The sequence below is a fragment of the Eurytemora carolleeae genome, unplaced genomic scaffold (genome assembly GCF_000591075.1).
Source record: "Eurytemora carolleeae unplaced genomic scaffold, Eaff_2.0 scaffold51, whole genome shotgun sequence".
NCBI lineage: Eukaryota > Metazoa > Arthropoda > Copepoda > Calanoida > Temoridae > Eurytemora > Eurytemora carolleeae.
Genome location: NW_019396200.1, coordinates 253,756 through 272,292, shown reverse-complemented (window position 1 = coordinate 272,292; position 18,537 = coordinate 253,756). Strand labels below are relative to the sequence as shown.

The following is an 18,537-nucleotide window of genomic DNA, read 5'->3' as shown; positions in this document are numbered from 1 at the left end:
AGTTAAGCCTGCTCATGGTCCACATTTCTACATATTTCTGTAATTGAAAGGATCTAAACTCACTGTAAATTGTAAATTGGCGTAAACATAGTCAAGTAGTAAACCAATAATATTCTAAGTGGTATATGTCTGGACTCCTAGGATTGGAAAACTCAATTAAAATGCTGTTTATGAATGTAAACCAATACTGTCGGTACTTCAAGGGCAATATATTTCGAGCCAATTTAAACCTGACTGAAAATAATACGTAAAATTTAACTGCAGCTGTTTTAACAGGTGTATACATGGTCACACACTACAGGGATATATTCATATGTTTAACTGATCGTCAACTTGGTAAACAATAATTGGAGAGATGAATCAGATCTTGTTGGGATATCTTTGTGTAAAAATGTATTTGGCACATTCAGCTTACGTTTGAATCCTAAGTCGTTAACTCAATAAGAATTATCAAATGGAAAATTTCAGGAAGCATTGAGTATAAGGAAAATAAAAAGAAAAGGCAAAATATCTATAAAAATATCAAGAAAAATATCTGAATATAAAAAAATATCAAGGAAAATATTAAAACGATCAAGTATAATATCAGGGGAAAAAAGGATTGTAATTTGTTAGGGAAACAATCAAGAGGACGAAAAATTGAAACACAATGTGGGAAAAATATCACAGAGAACAGTTGGGATTCAACGGAAAAATTTCAATAATTGTGACGAAAATATTTAATTAAGTTATTATTCACGGAGTTTGTTGTCCAGCAACGGGAACAGCTTGTCCTTGTCCTGGCTGTGGTTGTGCTTGTCCTGGCTGAGGTTGTCCTTGTCCGGACAGGGGTTGTCCCGGCTGAGGTTGTCCTTGTCCTGGCTGGGGTTGTCCTTGTCCTGGCTGGGGTTGTCCTTGTCCTGGCTGGGGTTGTCCTGCAAATTGTTGTTGCCCTAGTCCAGGTTGAGGTTGCCCTGCTTGTCCTGCTCCTGGTTGAGGTTGTGCTACAAATTGTTGTTGTTGTCCTGGCTGGAATTGTACCTGAGAAGGCTGTGCAAACTGCTGTGGTTGGCCTTGTTGTTGTCCAGCGAACTGTTGCTGTTGTCCTCCAAACTGTTGTTGTGGTGGATATTGTTGTTGTCCTTGATATAGCTGTTGTGGCGGATACTGTTGTTGTCCTTGGAACTGTTGTTGTCCCTGGAACTGTTGTTGCAGATACTGTTGTTGTGGAGGAGGTTGTCCAGGAACAAACTGTGGATGCGCAGGCTGGCCAGGAACACTACCATGCATCGGGATTCCGTTCCGATCAACCCCGGGCATAGGACCGCCGGGCAAAGGTGGGTATCCAAACCCAGGATTGTATCCAGGAGGGGGCATACCGGGGATATTTGGATAAGCATAGTTAGGGGGCATTTGTCCAGATTCAATCATTCTCCTAGTAAACAAAAAGCAACAAATAATTGTAAGAATTTCTAGTAAGAGAGAGAGGCAGGTTTGGGGAGAAGGAGGGGGGGACAAAATGTTATATTTCAGCTTAAAACTTTTGTCAAACATTAAAAAGTTTATTAAGGTTTTAACTAAATAACATGAAATTATTGGAAAATTAATCTTACTTTATCTGCTCTTCCCGTTCTGATTCAAATCTCTGGAACTCTTCATCAGTATAGAGTTCAGCATCATCTACTGTATCCCAGCCAGGATCCTTATAAAGGAGGAGTTAGTATAAAAACTTGCTCTTACTATTACTTAAATTGTAACTTTTGGGCTAAAATCAAGGTTTAGAACTTATTACTACTGAAGTGTGGTGGTGGGGATTAAAATAATTATCAGGAATGTTAGTTATTGCAATCCATAAAATATGGACCAGATCATGCAGAATCAAATTAAGAAACAATATTTTAAGCATTTTTAACAAAAACTAGTATTTTTTATTATTATTACATATTTATTTAGACTGAAAAATAAATTATACCTTCTCAAATTCGTCCCTCTCCGTCTCTGCTAGAAACTCTTGGTAGGAAATCATCCTGTTCTTATCCTTGTCAGACTCTCTAGAACAAAATACGTTGATAAATCAGACCTAATATCTATCAAATAGACCTAATATTAATAAATTTGACCTTAGATTATTAGATCAGACAAAAGATCAACCAAGATCAATCGTTCAGACCTAAGATCAATTTATCACAAAATTCTTTAAATCTTCAACTTGAACCACAAACCCAAATATAAATCAATCACTCAAAATCCGGAAATCTATCAATCGATATAAATTACAGATTATTCCAGATGTCCAGTCGTAACAACTTTTATTTAAAAATAAAAATAAAAATGTACAAAAAGCTAGATCGGCAAAACATGACTTGATTTCTCCCCCCCCCCTCCTCCTTTTCCGACATGCTTTTTAAAAACAAACAAAATCAGATTGAATATTCCAGATCATTTGTCCATCTCGACTGTAATTGTCCGCACTTGTTAGTTTTATATCCGTCAAAAAAAATTATTAATAAAAATTGTTTCTTTAGACAAGTGCTTAAATCCATATTTTCCGAATGTACGCCCTGTAAAATAATCCAGATAAATATGTGTTTTAGTTTTACTAACACCTAAAGAGAAATTCCCGAGTTTCTTTATTTTTTCTCGATACTTTTATGCTGACTCTTGATTGACCTTTCAGATGAGGAAGGTTTTACAAATCTCTCGTTAATCAACAATTAGATGTGCGAGTGGAGCAAATTTTTTAAAAAATATTTCATCACTTGAATCTTGAAAAGGAAGTCAAAATACTGGTATCCTCGTAACCTAACCAATGCTTTAAAGACTTTATCTTACTTGAAAACATGTTCTCTCATCCTCTCCATCTCCTCCTCCCTCTCTTTCATGTCGTCCTCGGGGTTGTTGGGATCGTAGGCTTTATCCAGCTCCTTCCTGAAGAGTATTCGAACCTCGTTCTCATCCCACTCACCGTTCCCATCCAGATCATGCATAGCGAAGAAGGTTTTGGGATCCCAGTCCTTACGGAAGATAAATTTTATCAGTAAGACTTCACTAGAGATTTGATTCAACTTTGAAAACCAGAGGATTAAATGTTGTTATCTAGGGAAAAATTAATATTTCTTTTCTCAGCTTTTCTTTCCTTAACCATAGTTCTTTTCCAATCCTAACCATAATTATTTTACTTTTCTTGACCATAGTTCTTTTCCTTTCCTTAACCATAGTACTTTCCCCTTTCTGAACAATAGTTCTTTTTCTTTCCTTAATCATAGTTCTTTAACTTTCCCAAACCTAACCATAGTTCTTTTACTTTCTTTAACCACAATTATTTTATTTCTCTTAACCATAGTTCTTTTCCTTTTCTTAACTATAGTTCTTTCCCTTTTCTTAACCATTGTTATTTTCCTTTCTTTAACTATAGTACTTTCCCTTTTCTAACCATAGTTCTTTTCCTTTCCCTAACCATAGTTCTTTACCTTTCCCTAACCTAACAGTTGTTCTTTTCCTTTCCTTAATCATGATTATTTTCCTTTCCTTAACCATAGTTCTTTCCCTTTTCTTAACCATAGTTCTTTTCCTTTCCTTAATTATAGTACTTTCCCTTTTCTTACCATAGTTCTTTTCCTTTCCTTAACCATAGTTCTTTACCTTTCCCTATCCTAACCATAGTTCTTTTCCTTTCCTTAACCGTAGTACTTTTCCTTTTCTTACCAAAGTTCTTTTTCTTTCCTTAACCATAGTTCTTTTCTTTTCCTAAACCATAGTTTTTTTCCTTTCCCTTTCCATAACTATAGTTATTTTCCAATCATTAAAAATAGTTATTTTCCTTTCTTTAACCATGGTTCTTTCCCTTTCCTTAATCATAGTTATTAGTTATTTTCGTTCCTTTAACCATGGTTCTTTCCCTTTCCTTAACCATAGTTATTTTCCTAACTTAACTAATTCTGCTTTAATAGTAAAATAAACTTCACAAAATAGTTTAAGGAAACTAAGGCAAATGTATATGTTGACCGATGTCGGTCTGGGCTCTCCAAGATGGGTGAGTTTTCAGATCTTTTCCTTATCTGATCTTATTGAACCGACCTTAGGATCCATATGATCTTGTTCCTCCCAGACCTCCTCTAGCTGATCCTTGGTCATAGGATGGTTTATCTTGTCGTGCACCCTGTGTTTAGCTTCCATCTTCTCCATCTCCTCCTGCACAACCTTCCTCTCCTACAAACAATATAGTATTAAAGTCAGAGCCTGAAGTTCCTGAACCTGACTCCGACGAAATTTTTTCTGGTCTTTGATGACGTAATTGCATCTAATTCTTAACACAGATACATCAGATAGAAAATGTGAAGTGATATGAAGATTAAAAAACTATTTAAAATAAAAATGCGCTAAATTTTATGTAAACTTTTAAAAATAAATTAATTTTATTAGTTTTAAGCACTTTCGATTTTATTTGTTAAGAATTAATACTTTTTAAGGACTAACATTAACGTTTTATGGATGAACTAACCATGGGTACTAAACCAGGATGAACTAATCATGGGTACTAAACCTGGATGAACTAACCATGGTACTAAACTAGGATGAACTAACCGTGGGTATTAAACCTGGAGGAACTAACCCTGGGTATTAAACCTGGATTAACTAACCATGGGTACTAAACCTGGATGAACTAACCATGGGTACTAAACCTGGATGAACTAACCATGGGTACAGCTAGCAACCAAAAACCAAATTGCGGCAACGATACGCAACAGCCAGTCAACGTAGACAACAATACGCTAAATAGTACGAGGAATTAACAAACTAGTTCTCTTGCAGGACTAGGCGGGCTGGGGTAACAGCCTGGGCTGCATGATTGTATTTTTCTATAAAACTTGTATTATAATTGTATTTTCAATAATATGTGTTTTGTAGTTGTATTTCTCAATAATATTTGTATTGTAGTTGTATTTTTCTGTAATACTTGTATTATAATTGTATTTTTCAATAATATTTGTATTGTAGTTGTATTTTTATATAATACTGGGCTGCATGACGACCTAACCGACATGTGGCCTGACCCAGGTCGTATTTACCAGTATACGATCCTAACAGGCCCCCTACCCTGAGGCTAACATCTCATTATCTAATGGGGGTGCTGGCGGGTCGGGTAGCTCGTTTTACTTCTAAGCTCGCTTAGATGACAAATGGGACCCTTCGGAATAAATAAATAAATGGATCAACTCCTGAGACTGTTGGAATTTGACTGAATATAAAGCAAGATTAGCGATTTCTAAACAGATGATTTCAGGAATGAATGAGATATAAAATTTTGTTTAAAAAATATTTTGTAAACTACACAGTACACATTGATTAGCCAACTACATCTTTTATCTGTCTATTTGAGGGGAAAATTGTGGAATTATGAACATCTGCGTAACGTTAGACGATGTTCAAATGTATTATCAAAAATGTAACTCTAAGTTCACTCAAGGGATGAGATTCTTCTAGACGACTGTTCATATCTCATTACTTAATTTCCTCGTTTGCTGCAACTGCAAATTGCTATCCTTTCAAATTTGTTTGATCCATTAATTAAAAGTATTTAAGATTATACTTACTGCGTCATTCAAGTTTCATCCTTTGGAGTTTTTTTTCTTCCAAAAGTATATACCTGAGTATCATTTATTGCATTTAATCTCATTTCCTTCTCAAACTTCTTCTCCATCTCATATTTCTTAAATTCTTCCCTTCTCTGCTTATCTGCCTCCTAATAATGCAAAGTTAAGATCTTTTTAAAACTGGTAACTAAGGTTTGGACAAAACTGAAATAAACTTGGATAAGAAAGATAGGATCTTATAGAGCCCAGACCACCAGTGCAGCGGCCGTCTAACACTTATTACTATTAGCTCACAGTTCGGATGATTAACGAATTCGGAAATATTATGAAATACTGGAACTGCGGGGTTTTCATATTAGAGCTGGCAATATATCAACATATGCGAATCATTATAGAGCACTAATCAAAATCAAGTTTAGTTAAGAACCCACATTAAGATCGCAAAGTCTAACTTAATTACATACACTAAACGAAGCTTTATATCAACAGAAACAAAAAATATATAAAAACACTTGTGTTAGACAGGTGGCATTTTAATTAAATAAACATGTTAAATGTTGAAAAGTTTTAATGAAAGGAAGATTGTTAAAAATACAAACCTCTAAATCATTCGTGGTCTGTTTGATCAGCTTCTGGAGATCCGCAACCTCGAAGGAGTTGTGTTTAACCTCAATATGTTGCGGGATCTTGATATGCTTCCTATCGAGGCCCTGGTTCAACTCTATCTGTCTCTGCGCCAGGTGTCTCAACCTCTCCATCTCCTGCCTCTTTACCTCGTCCAGCTTGGTTCGGATCCCGTGGCTGAGAAACTCAAGCTCCTTGGCTATTGTTCCATCACGGATTTCATCAACCTGGAATTAATTGAGTTTTTTTCTAGGAAAATGTTTCTTACAGTGGGAACCGCAAAGCTGTTGAATAGGTAGAACCAATTAGGCAATTTATGTGTATTTATTGTTGTTATAAAGCAAATACTTTTACCCGTAACCAAACTCAACTAATCAAGTCGTCTTCCTATTACACAGTTTAAGAATTTTGCATTTATCCCTTAGCATGGTGTTAATGTTAATAAAAACAAAAAAATTGTATTTTTCCCATAACCAAATAGATTATCAAGTACAATAGATGGCAACGTAGAATTTGTACACTCAGTACAGCTGTATTCTTACGTCACAAATGTCAACAGTTTTATGTGTCCGACAAAATTATTATTAGCTAGCTGAAGGACCCAGCATTGCCAGAAATAGAAAAAATAAATGAAAAAAAAATGTTGAAAGAAATTTTGAAGAAAAAAAATCGTTTTTTTAGCCTTTAGCACCCGCCACCCACCCATGAGTGTCATCAAAAAAATTCAGTCCATTCGGTCCAGCCGTTTGGCTGGCTATAAACAACATATCTATGAATGTCTTGTTTTATTGCATAGATTGTGATAATAAAGTGCTAATCTCACAGTGAAATAAGTGCAAATTGGGTTCTTTTTTTCTATCTATAAACTTTTTTATTCAATCTTGAAAAAAATGTCAACCACTGGGGGAAAATGTTGTTTTCCTTGTTATATTTGACACTTATGATGTCATGAATAATTGGCCTATTTCTCTGTTGCCACCTATTGTACTTTATAATCTATTTCAAAAAAAAATTCCAATTTTTCCATATATTGATGGCTTTAATGAATGACCTTATTTACCTTAGCAGTTTCTAGTTTCTTTCTAAAGTCTGGATCTGCTTCTAGTATCTGAACAACCTCCCGGAGATACTTGTTGTACTCTAGACCAAGGTTCCAGTCCTCCAGGGTCTCATTCTGCTGTGGGCCTAGACAACAAGGGTTGGACCATAAATATCAATAACTAACTAGCTGAAGTTCCAGTCGTTGCCCGTGGAATTTTAAAATCATTATAGGGGAATTTTTTTTTTCTCTCGAAATTTCGAATTTTAAAAATAGTTGTTCGAATTTTTTAACCCAATTGTGTCATTTCTATTTTTGGTTTTCCTAAAACAAATTCAGGATAATTTAGAAATGATTAATATACCAATAATAAACCATTCTTGAAAATGGTCACCCATTTAAAAATTACCTTTGGCTGTTTTATCAACAGGTGGTCCCAGTATACAAGGTATACAGAACAACAAGAGAATATAAATCATTTTAAATATGACTTCATAAATCTGAAATTATTTAGATAAATTAGTTCTTTCATTAGAAAGTTGTTTGTCTGCTTCATCCGATGAAAGCGGGGGACGAGGCAGGTATCCGTTTTTCTCCGCCCATAATCTCAATTCAATTATAGTTCTTCTTAACCAGGTGCTATCCTCATCAGATTCCTTCCACTCGACCTTCTTCTCATCAATAATCTCTCGTCTTAGATCTTTAGCCGCCGCCTCCTCCCCCTTGGCGGCAATAATGTTCCTTGAATGGAGGAACTCTCTTTTCCATCGTTCCTCTACCGTTTCCCCTGTTAAGTATTGAGCTAACCAAAAACAGATTCCTGCTGGAAGGCCTAGTACACCACCGAGGAATCCCCCGCCAATCATACCTAGATATTGGATAATGGATGATGGATACATGAAAAGCAGAATAAATAAGCTAATTTGTTTTATCTTTAAGACTTCCAGAACTTGGGACTTCAGCAAGATATTACAGGTAGAGACTATAAACAGGGACTACAGAGAGATATTTAAGGTAGGGAATAAAGTCACGGACTACAGCGACTACAGCAGGATATTACAGATAGAGAATAAAGACAGAAACTACACCAGGATATTACAGATTGAGAAAAAAGATAGGGACTACAGCAAAAAGTTATAGATAGGTTATAAAGACAGGGACTACAGCAAGAAATTATAAATAAGGAATAAAGGGACTAAGAAAGATATTACAGATAGAGAATAAAGACAGGGAGTACAATAAGATATTACAGATAGAGAATAAAGACAGGGACTAAAGCAAGAAATTATAGATAGGGAATAAAGACAGGGACTACGGCAACAAATTATAAATAGGGAATAAAGACAGGGACTACAGCAAGAAATTATAGATAAGAAATAAAGACAGGGACTACAGCAAGAAATTATAGATAAGGAATAAAGACAGGGACTACAGAACGATATATAAGGTAAGGGAAGTCAGGGAGTAAAGCAATATATTTCAGATAGAGATTTAAAAACAGGGAGTACAGTAAGATATTACAGATAGAGAATAAAGACAGGGACTATAGTAAGATATCACAGATAGAGAATAAAGAAAAGGACTATAGTAAGATATACAGATAAGAGAATAAGACAGGGACTACAGTAAGATATACAGATAGAGAATAAGGACAGGGACTACAGTAAGATATCACGGATAGAGAATAAAGACAGGGACTACAGTAAGATAAACAGATAGAGAATAAAGACAGGGACTACAGTAAGATAAACAGATAGAGAATGAAGACAGGGACTACAGTAAGATATACAGATAGAGAATAAAGACAGGGAGTACAGTAAGATATACAGATAGAGAATAAAGACAGGGACTACAGTAAGATATCACGGATAAAGAATGAAGACAGGGACTACAGTAAGATATCACGGATAGAGAACAAAGACAGGGACTACAGTAAGATATACAGATAAGAGAATAAAGACAGGGACTACAGTAAGATATCACGGATAAAGAATAAAGACAGGGACTAAAGTAAGATATCACGGATAGAGAACAAAGACAGGGACTACAGTAAGATATCACGGATAGAGAATAAAGACAGGGACTACAGTAAGATAAACAGATAGATAATAAAGATTATAGATTATTATAAAGATATATTACATTGAAGCGACTAAAGGAAGAATTTAGAGCCAAGCATTACGGAAAGATATTACAGAGAGGGACAATAGAAAGATATGATAGACAGGGACTTTAATAAATATTACAGACATGAATTACAGAAATTTATTACAGAATGGCACAGAAAGACAAGAACTTTAGAGAATAAATCGGACAGGGACTTCAAATTTAGATTACAAAAAAAATAAAAGCACCAAGTTTGGTAACTTTCTAACATAATCAGTCATCTGTATGATTTTAAAAATGATAGAAATTAAGAACTTTAATCAAAAAATCCTTTTTTGGACTTTATTAGACTGATAAAATTACCTTTAGGTCCCATATTAAATCTATAAACTGCTCCCATAACTGCTCCTGCCACAACATGATCTAAAGGGTTTACGTAATTCCGTATACAAGCCATACTCTGAGCTACTCCACTATACAGGAAACACAGGATACTCAGCTTAGAACCATATTTAACAAAACCCTGAATATATATTCACAAATGTTGTCGAATAAAAGATCTTTTTATTCAAATTAGAAATAAAATCAGTAAAATAAAAGTTTTTATATATTCTGTAATTAAATTTGCCTTGTTTTTCGAACAAGCGAAAAAACGGCCGAAACATCTAGTGATCCCAAAAAGGTCTATGGCCGGTTGTTTTGAAAAAATAAGCCTTTAAAAATTACGGTTTTGAATTTTGGATACAATAAAGTACAACAATTAAATCAGAAAAAAATCCGAAACTATGAGAAAGAAGAAAAAATGATTGTTGATAAAGGATCATTTTAAAAAAATCTTTGAAAAGCCCTGGAATATAGTTACATTTTAAAAAGTTAGTTTAAATTACTTTCAATATTTAACATCTGCAAAAACAAGTTCAACTCTTACCTTAATATATGCTATATGTGCTCTGTCCTGCAGTGCTAGCTGAGCTTCTTTAGGATGTTTAAACATTTCATATTTATTTTTTTCTAGAAAGTTCATTGTCGCCACTCTACTTTCCGCATAAACTCCGTATATACCTCCTAGAAACAAGGCTCCCAGCGTGGATTGATAAACCTGGTCGAGTTCAGGGGAGAAAGTGTCGTATTCATCTCGTCTCCACATTAAACTGTATCAAATATAAAGATAGATAGATATAAAAATATTCCAGGGGTTTTTCACAAAGATAATTTTGGAAAAAAAATTTCTAATTAATTTTAGTATTTTTTAGATATTCAATCCAACATGTTCAAAAATTAAGATTTTACAGAATACAATTTTTCTTGTTGGAAAAAATAGACAAAAAAATTCTTGAAAAAATCCTCACTGAGGAAAAGTAGTCAGGTTAAAATATTTAGAGAATATATGCCCCCAAAACTATGATCCAACTAACATGATAGTTGCTTAAATAAACAGGATAAAAATATAATTAAAATAATGAAAACTCAATGATAACCAATTTTTCGTGAAAAGTTTTTTCAAAATCATGAGGGACTTAAACGGTCTGCAATCTGCATAGATAATTTCTCTCTTAAAAAATAATTTCATTATAATTATATTATTGTGTAACAAATTCGAGAACGCATTTAGCATCAGATGAATGACATTTGCCTCATTTCAGTTTAGAAACGTAATAATTTTCCCATTTAGTTATAAAAACATTTAACAATACGTTAACGGTGCATTTAAACAAAAAGTCACCTTAATCTTTCCTTCCATGTGTAGGATTCTCTATCAGAATACATTTGAGAAAACAATTCATATTCTTTATCCCGATTTACTATATCAACATCGGACGCTTCCCCTCTCAGCACTGTATTAGAATCATCTGTCCCGGAGAGAAATGATATTCCGATGGTAACCGTTCCAATCCCATGTTTCGGTCTCAGCTTGCGTAACATATACATTTGTTCTTCTGTAACAAAAGCTGATATATCAATGTGTAAAATAAGAAAGATCTAAAAAATGCTATTTAATGATGGAAAGATAGTGCGGTAGATATCACATTGTTGGTTTGCTCACATCTAGTGATCACACGGATTCCTTGACTCCGCTTTGTACTTTGTGACCTTCTGAAAAATCAAACAAAACTCAGGAAAGTGTAAGACAACATTATGTATAAGTAGGCAGTCCAAAAGTTCTATATTTGTGCTAGATTTTCTATAATTTAAGTTCAGAGTTTGTTTTGTTAGATTTACTGAACTTTACGTTTGCCATAAGCTCCGTCCATGAATAGTCCAGCAAAGACGAGTCCAACTCCGATCCATTGCCGCGTAATCAAACTATTCCCGAAAAAGAGAACGGAGGCGAGGACAGTGAAGAACTTTCTGGTTGTTGTAACTATTGAGCACGGCAGAGGTCCAAAATCACTAAAAAAAAGTTGATTTTAAATTTTCATAAAAATACACTATTTTGACATTGATTGAATTTGATTTATCAAAATCCTTGATTTTTTTTATAATACTCTGAAAGCTCGTTTTCACGAGACAAAATAACCAATGAACCATTATGTTTTGAAAAACGCAAAAAATAATGCCACAATTTGTTTCATGCCTAAATAGTCAAAAGAATAATTATTAAGTTGTTTGAATATATAAGATTTATGTGTATTGTATACTAGTATTTATTAAGAGTATCTAAATATATGACTCTCTACCTGACACACATGAAGATGAAGAACTGACCAAAAGCGCTGGCAACACAAAATGTCAATATCTAAAAAATTCAATAATTTTATTAAGTGTTTCAATTTTTAACTTTTAAAGGATTTGTTTAAAAAATATATTTTTTATTGAGATTAAACTGTCTAAGTATCCTGCCTGCCAAAGAACTGCAGGATGTCGGCTTACGAATCCAATGAACTCAAAACCTTCTCCAGTTATTCCTTAACAGATGATTTTTTCTTTTTTTTAATGTCATGGTACATGTGGTAATGTGTACATATATTTATGTAATTGTGTTCATGTGTGCACGTGTTCATGGGCTTTTTAAAATTTTTTTATTTTTATTAATGTTTATATTTATGTTTATATTTATGTTTATATTTATGTTTATATTTATGTTTATATTTATGTTTATATTTATGTTTCTATTTTTGTTTATATTTATGTTTATATTTATGTTTATATTTATGTTCCGAGTGTTCATGTGATGTGTTAATAATGAATGATTAAATGATTAAGAATAAATTGTTAGATTGGAAAACTCTTTTTTTTATTTGGCAATTTTCAGCTGAGAGTCTTCTTATTCTTTACCTAGAGCAACTCCAAGGAACAACATCGACCAGAGGTTCATTGCCTTCATCATGTGCCCGGACTTTGTCTGGTATTCACTCTTCATTCTTTCCTGGATAAATAATATTTAGATCATCAGGTATATAGTTTTTTTTTAAGTGGGAGGTGATCGGGAAAAAAACTGAAACAGTAAAAAAAAATTATTTACGGAAAAAGAAAAAATGTTATTTTTTATAAAAATAGATAAAAAATTATTGTTCTAACCTGAATAGCCCCTGTAATACCGTCACAAGCCAGAGAAAGAATTAGCATCATTTCTCCAATACCCAGTCCCATCTCCTCACTGCTGCTCCCCGCCTTGTCCTTGTACATGAACAAGGCGACCCCGGCCACAATAAGGAAGACGAAGAAGTACTTGAGAGGAGGATACGATTTCCGTCCTACAATATTAGAAAGGATAAGATTTCCGTCCTACAATATTAGAAAGGATAAGATTTCCGTCCTACAATATTAGAAAGGATAAGATTTCCGTCCTACAATATTAGAAAGGATAAGATTTCCGTCCTACAATATTAGAAAGGATAAGATTTCCGTCCTACAATATTAGAAAGGATAAGATTTACGTCCTGACACTTTGAGGACCAAAAAAGTTTCAGTTATGTAAACAAATGCACAATGATTGATTCACATATATTTTCTATATGAAACTAGAAAGTAAAGTTTGGTAAATAGTTTTCTGCACACTGGTTAAAATATGTATATTTTCTGTTGAACTGTAACATGTAGTGTAGTATAAAGTCTATTGCACACTGGTTAAAATATGTATATTTTCTATTGATCTGTGTATAACTGTAACATGTAGTGTAGTATAAAGTCTATTGCACACTGGTTCAAATATGCATATTTTCTGTTGAACTGTATATAACTGTAACATGTAGTGTAGTATACACACTGTTTAAAATATGCATATTTTCTGTTGAACTGTGTATAACTGTAACAGTGTAACATGTAGTGTAGTATACAGTCTATTGCACACTGGTTAAAATATGTATATTTTCTGTCGAACTGTGTATAACTGTAACATGTAGTGTAGTATACACACTGGTTAAAATATGTATATTTTCTGTTGAACTGTACATAACTGTAACATTTAGTGTAGTATACAGTCTATCGCACACTGGTTAAAATATGTATATTTTCTGTTGAACTGTGTATAACTGTAACATGTAGTGTAGTATACAGTCTATTGCACACTGGTTAAAATATGTATATTTTCTGCTGAACTGTGTATAACTGTAACATTTAGTGTAGTGCACAGTCTATTGCACACTAGTTAAAATATGAATACTTTCTGTTGAACTGTGTATAACTGTAAAATTTAGTGTAGTACACAGTATATTGCACACTGGTTAAAATATGTATATTTTATGTTGAACTATGTATAATTGTAACATGTAGTGTAGATAGTATACAGTCTATTGCACACTGGTTATTTTATGTTGAACTATGTATAATTGTAACATGTAGTGTAGATAGTATACAGTCTATTGCACACTGGTTAAAATATGTATATTTTCTGTTGAACTGTGTATAACTGTAACATGTAGTTAGTATACAGTCTATTGCACACTGGTTAAAATATGTATATTTTCTGTTGAACTGTATATAACTGTAACATGTAGTTAGTATACAGTCTATTGCACACTGGTTAAAATATGTATATTTTCTGTTGAACTGTATATAACTGTAACGTGTAGCATAGAATTCTACTAGAAGTAAATATATCAGAGTTCTCATGTGTTCAGTTTTATGACACACATTCAGTTTAACGACTGAATCAGCTTGATATAGATCAATCAAAATTTATATCGTAGCAGAGAAAAGAATCCTACAAAAATTATAGGAGTAAATACTTCAAAATATATTGATTAATTTCAAAGATAAAATTGAGGGGGGGGGGACTTACCTAGTATTACACCAAGGATCATGACAGGAATAGGTTTGCAGGATTTACCAATAACCTAAATGTAAAACTATTTTTTAAGATCTAAACATTTTTATTTCTTAAAGTTTTATAATGTCTGGTTAATCACCAATTGTGGTGTTACAGTTTCAGTACGAACATTCTGATAACTTTAATAATACTTTACGACGCGACAATTCATATTATTTCACAGTTTTAATATTCATATTAAAATTCTTAATCTCTATATTGCATTCATTAGGATACGGAAAACAAGATAAAACATAAACCCGACTTTTTTAAACTGCTAATTAGATTTCTTAATATTTTATATATATGTTTCAAATGTTTCGTGGATTTGTTACCTGTGTTGGGTAGTTGACCCACATGAGAGCCTTGTTGCTGGAGACCATGGCGATGAGGTAGGAGAGGGAGCACATGGTGTAGTAGGAGGTCTGTGTTCTATCCTCTCCCTAACATTCCAACCATCCATATTCAATATTCGTAATCAAAATATAATTTTTTATGAACATACTGAACAAAGCATGAACAAAACTTTGAAAATAAAAAATTGGGACTAAAAGCTAAGATTTGCTATCTTATTCATAATTAAACAAAAAGTTCTAGAGATAAATTGAAAAATAAATTAATAAATAAGTTTTTTATCACTTTCGAGTCTTATGAGAAACAAAAATAGTTATTTTTCGGAAAATGATGTTAAACAGAAAATTTCCAAGTTAATATATCCGCTTGTTTTCTTTTTAAACAGAAAATTTCCAAGTTAATATATCCGCTTGTTTTCTTTAAGATTTTGGTTACATCCTCTCCAAACCCCTGGGGCAAACATTTTTAACTAATCTATGAACACAGGACAGGTACCTAGCGATTGCAAATGTTACGCTAATTTATAAAACAAAAAGATCTAAGAATAACCCTGAGAACCATAGGCCTGTGTCACTTTTCTTAGACTGTACACACAGTTTTCTTAAACTGTACACATAGTTTATTAAATGTCATCTGGAATTTGCTATTCCAGCCTGGTCACCCTGGACAGCTGCAGATATAGAAATATTAGAAAAAGTTCAGAGAAGAGCAGTAAATCTTATTTCTGGTCTGAAAGGTGTTAATTATGAAGAAAAACTTGTAGAATTGGGTATATTGTCCCTTGAGAAACATAGAAAAAGATTTGACATCATCCAAACCTACAAGATATTGTCAAGAATTGACCAGGTAGACAGCAATATATGGTTCAGACCAGTAGGAACAAATGCTCAGAGATTGACACGTACAACAGCTTATTGCAAAAACCTGATTCCGAGCAGATACAAGACTGAGATGAGACATAACTTTTTCTCCAACAGAGTTGCAAATACATGGAATAGACTCCCAACAGAAGTTAAAGAAGCCAGGTCGCTAAACTCTTTTAAAAAACTACTTTATATGACAGACTTTTAATCTTCATGCTTGTGCCCGGAGAGGTGAGTTAAGACCCTACTGCGTGACCTCTCTAAGATGACCGAATCACAACTCCAGATTTTACTACCAAAATTCCCCTCATGTTCCTACCTGGAGCTCGGGGAATAACTCATCAAGTAAACAAATAAGTTTTGTTTTATAAAATTTTTATGAATGGTTTTCCTGGTTGAGAACAGTTTTGGACATAACTACAGCGTACAAGTAGTTTACTGAAATAATAGATTTGAAGTTAATAAAGTACAGTAGTCGGCGTTTATATCAATACAATGAAGACAAGTTTTGATTTCTGACAAGTTTTCTTCAAATTACAAGTTTAAAAGTATACAAAGAGAAGCTGTTAATTGACAACGTCTCTTTGTTTCCATGTTTATGTTTGAGACCTAGGTAGAAATAAAAAAATTAAATCGAAAGTCGTCTTCATTGTATTAATATATACGACGATGACTGTATAATGAGTTTAAACATGTCTTGTTTAAATATCAAACACTTTATATAAAATCAAAAATCTTATTTTACACAAGAGTCTATTTGCAGGGTTTTTAACTTTCCAAGTGGCTGATCTTACAAATATAGTAAAGAGTTTTGTGTAAACTCCTTTTGTAAAAAAAAACTTCGTGGATTTTCAAAGTTTCATGACAATCGAATTTTGTTGGAGGCTAATAGCCTCTTGTAAGTTGTAAACGCCCCTGTTTATTTACCTAAACATTGACTGAACACAAGAGCCATACTGTACGTAAATCTTTCGTCATCGTACTGTCCTCTTGTAATCCTTTCCTAAAAAAGTTTAAATTCATTTTAAATGAAGTCATTTTTCCCTGGCTTATCTTAATTTATCAACCCTAAAAAGATAGTTTGTCGAACTAAATGTTAACCCTTTACTGGAACTAGCTTTATTATATAATTATAAGGTTCTGGGGTAACCTTATTTTTGTAATTTTTATATTTATTCCTTACTGATTTTTTTCAACAGGAGGATATACAACATTTCTATTAATTTAGTAAATCGTACAATATCACACCCTCATCCAGGAAACATTTTAACAGACTACATGTGCCGATGGCGAAGATGACGGGCAAAAAAATCTGGTCTTCATATGTTCGACATCGGTTTGTCGGAGACTAAATGTTGTCACGCGTACCTGTAAGATTCCATAATAGAAATAACAGATAAAGATGCCACTAGCGCACAGAGCAAATTTACTTCTGTGCCCCAACTCTAACATTATTCACTAAAAAATTTACAGATTTAGAAACTAATTAAACCTACAAGCATGGAATAACACTAAATTAAAACCTTCTCTTTTAGATGTGATAAAATATATAATCTTAAGCTCCAACTAGAAACATTGCTGATCTGGGGATCTTTTATAAACTATTATGTGTTTAGGGTGTTCAACGTCGAGAACTTCTCCAGCTCGTTCAACAAAGAAATCCTAGCTTTACTCTACTAATCCTACAAATCGCTACAAATACATTGAACCTACAATTATTCTTAAAACGTGCAAGTTATTAAACTAAGATTTCAATGTAAACCATGTTAAAAGTCCTATTTTATAATCTCGAACTTGAGTCTAATTTTATGAATGGAAAAAACTGTAAATAAGTTTTACAAATGCCAAGAAGTCTAGCCACTACTTTCAAATAATGAGCCTTATCTTTCAGACCACGATGGGTTAGTTGCTCCCTTCTAACTTAATTCATGTCTCTTCCTCCAGGTTCATAAATCATCCGTTAAATAAACATTCACATGGAAACTTTTACACTATGTTGCTCGATTCTCTTCTAGCGGATGGTTTATATAATATTTGTAGATTTGTTGTGATAATTGTAATTCTTCCCTCAAAAGTTCCGTGCACGTCTTCACGCACAGAACCAAGTGATTAATTATGAACATTCAAAGTTGAGCTTGAATAATATCCTAAAATCTCAAAACCACAACATAATTCTCATGCTAGGCTTGCGTTGAGTTTCTGTCGATTTCCATGCTTTTATCCTCTCCGCTGACATGCTGACTTGCAGATGAGCTGTACCCCTGAGCAGCATGCAAAAATCTTCCCTATATGCTTGTCTTCTAAGATGAAGATAATCTCTACTCCTCATACCTACTAATCTTGACACCCTGAGTCTGGGACAAGTCAACATAAAGATGAGGAGTAAAAGAACTTAACCTTTGAGCTTCTGAACTCCGTCTACCAAATTTTATTTAGATCTCATTTGTCAAGACTCCGACACCGACGGAAGCTGAGTTGCTCCTTGATCTCCGGACACTCGGTTTGAGCTCTGCACCCCCTCTGCAAAAATGAGCACAACAAATACCTTTTAGCTAGCTTTAGATTTGAAACTGGGTATATTCCTAGAGAACGATTTTTGGCCCCCCCCCAGGCCCCCCCTCCTCCTATCAATTTTGTACATGGGTCTGACAGGAAGTGTCTTAACTTAACCTAACCTGTGGCCGCAGCGCTCGGCCCCCTAGCCTGTCCTAGCAGCAGCGCTCGGCCCAG

General features: G+C 33.7%; 3 protein-coding genes across 6 annotated transcripts; all 3 read right to left on the bottom strand.

Annotated features, from left to right (window-relative positions):
* Positions 1–34: 34 nt before the first annotated feature.
* Positions 35–7,757, bottom strand: LOC111697927 (nucleobindin-2). Of its 3 annotated transcripts, none has more exons than XR_002764407.1 (10): positions 7,646–7,757; positions 7,258–7,382; positions 6,173–6,424; positions 5,627–5,722; positions 4,057–4,188; positions 2,812–2,993; positions 1,952–2,030; positions 1,593–1,681; positions 649–1,414; positions 35–295 (listed from the first exon to the last, which is right to left on the bottom strand). XR_002764407.1 is itself a non-coding variant. In XM_023468083.1 (10 exons), exons 1-10 carry the CDS (start codon positions 7,713–7,715, stop codon positions 736–738), a joined length of 1,626 nt encoding a protein of 541 aa, XP_023323851.1. In that variant the 5' UTR covers positions 7,716–7,757; the 3' UTR covers positions 35–735. The 3 variants fall into 3 exon arrangements, 2 of the variants coding, with proteins under 2 accessions (XP_023323851.1, XP_023323850.1); XM_023468083.1 differs by having other exon boundaries at positions 35–800; positions 879–1,414; XM_023468082.1 differs by having other exon boundaries at positions 35–1,414.
* Positions 7,736–17,377, bottom strand: LOC111697931 (RPII140-upstream gene protein). 2 transcript variants are annotated; one of them, XM_023468090.1, is made up of 5 exons: positions 17,331–17,377; positions 11,066–11,276; positions 10,271–10,493; positions 9,706–9,865; positions 7,736–8,104 (listed from the first exon to the last, which is right to left on the bottom strand). In XM_023468090.1, exons 2-5 carry the CDS (start codon positions 11,269–11,271, stop codon positions 7,743–7,745), a joined length of 951 nt encoding a protein of 316 aa, XP_023323858.1. In that variant the 5' UTR covers positions 11,272–11,276; positions 17,331–17,377; the 3' UTR covers positions 7,736–7,742. The 2 variants fall into 2 exon arrangements, with proteins under 2 accessions (XP_023323858.1, XP_023323857.1); XM_023468089.1 differs by lacking the exon at positions 17,331–17,377 and having other exon boundaries at positions 11,066–11,292.
* On the bottom strand, positions 11,281–18,228 carry LOC111697930 (solute carrier family 35 member B1). The gene is made up of 12 exons (XM_023468086.1): positions 18,205–18,228; positions 17,176–17,265; positions 16,735–16,810; positions 16,199–16,245; positions 14,926–15,033; positions 14,564–14,618; positions 12,862–13,037; positions 12,619–12,709; positions 12,184–12,248; positions 12,021–12,079; positions 11,567–11,733; positions 11,281–11,436 (listed from the first exon to the last, which is right to left on the bottom strand). The coding sequence occupies exons 2-12, from the start codon at positions 17,257–17,259 to the stop codon at positions 11,396–11,398; spliced, it is 969 nt and encodes a 322-aa protein (XP_023323854.1). The 5' UTR covers positions 17,260–17,265; positions 18,205–18,228; the 3' UTR covers positions 11,281–11,395.
* Positions 18,229–18,537: the final 309 nt, after the last annotated feature.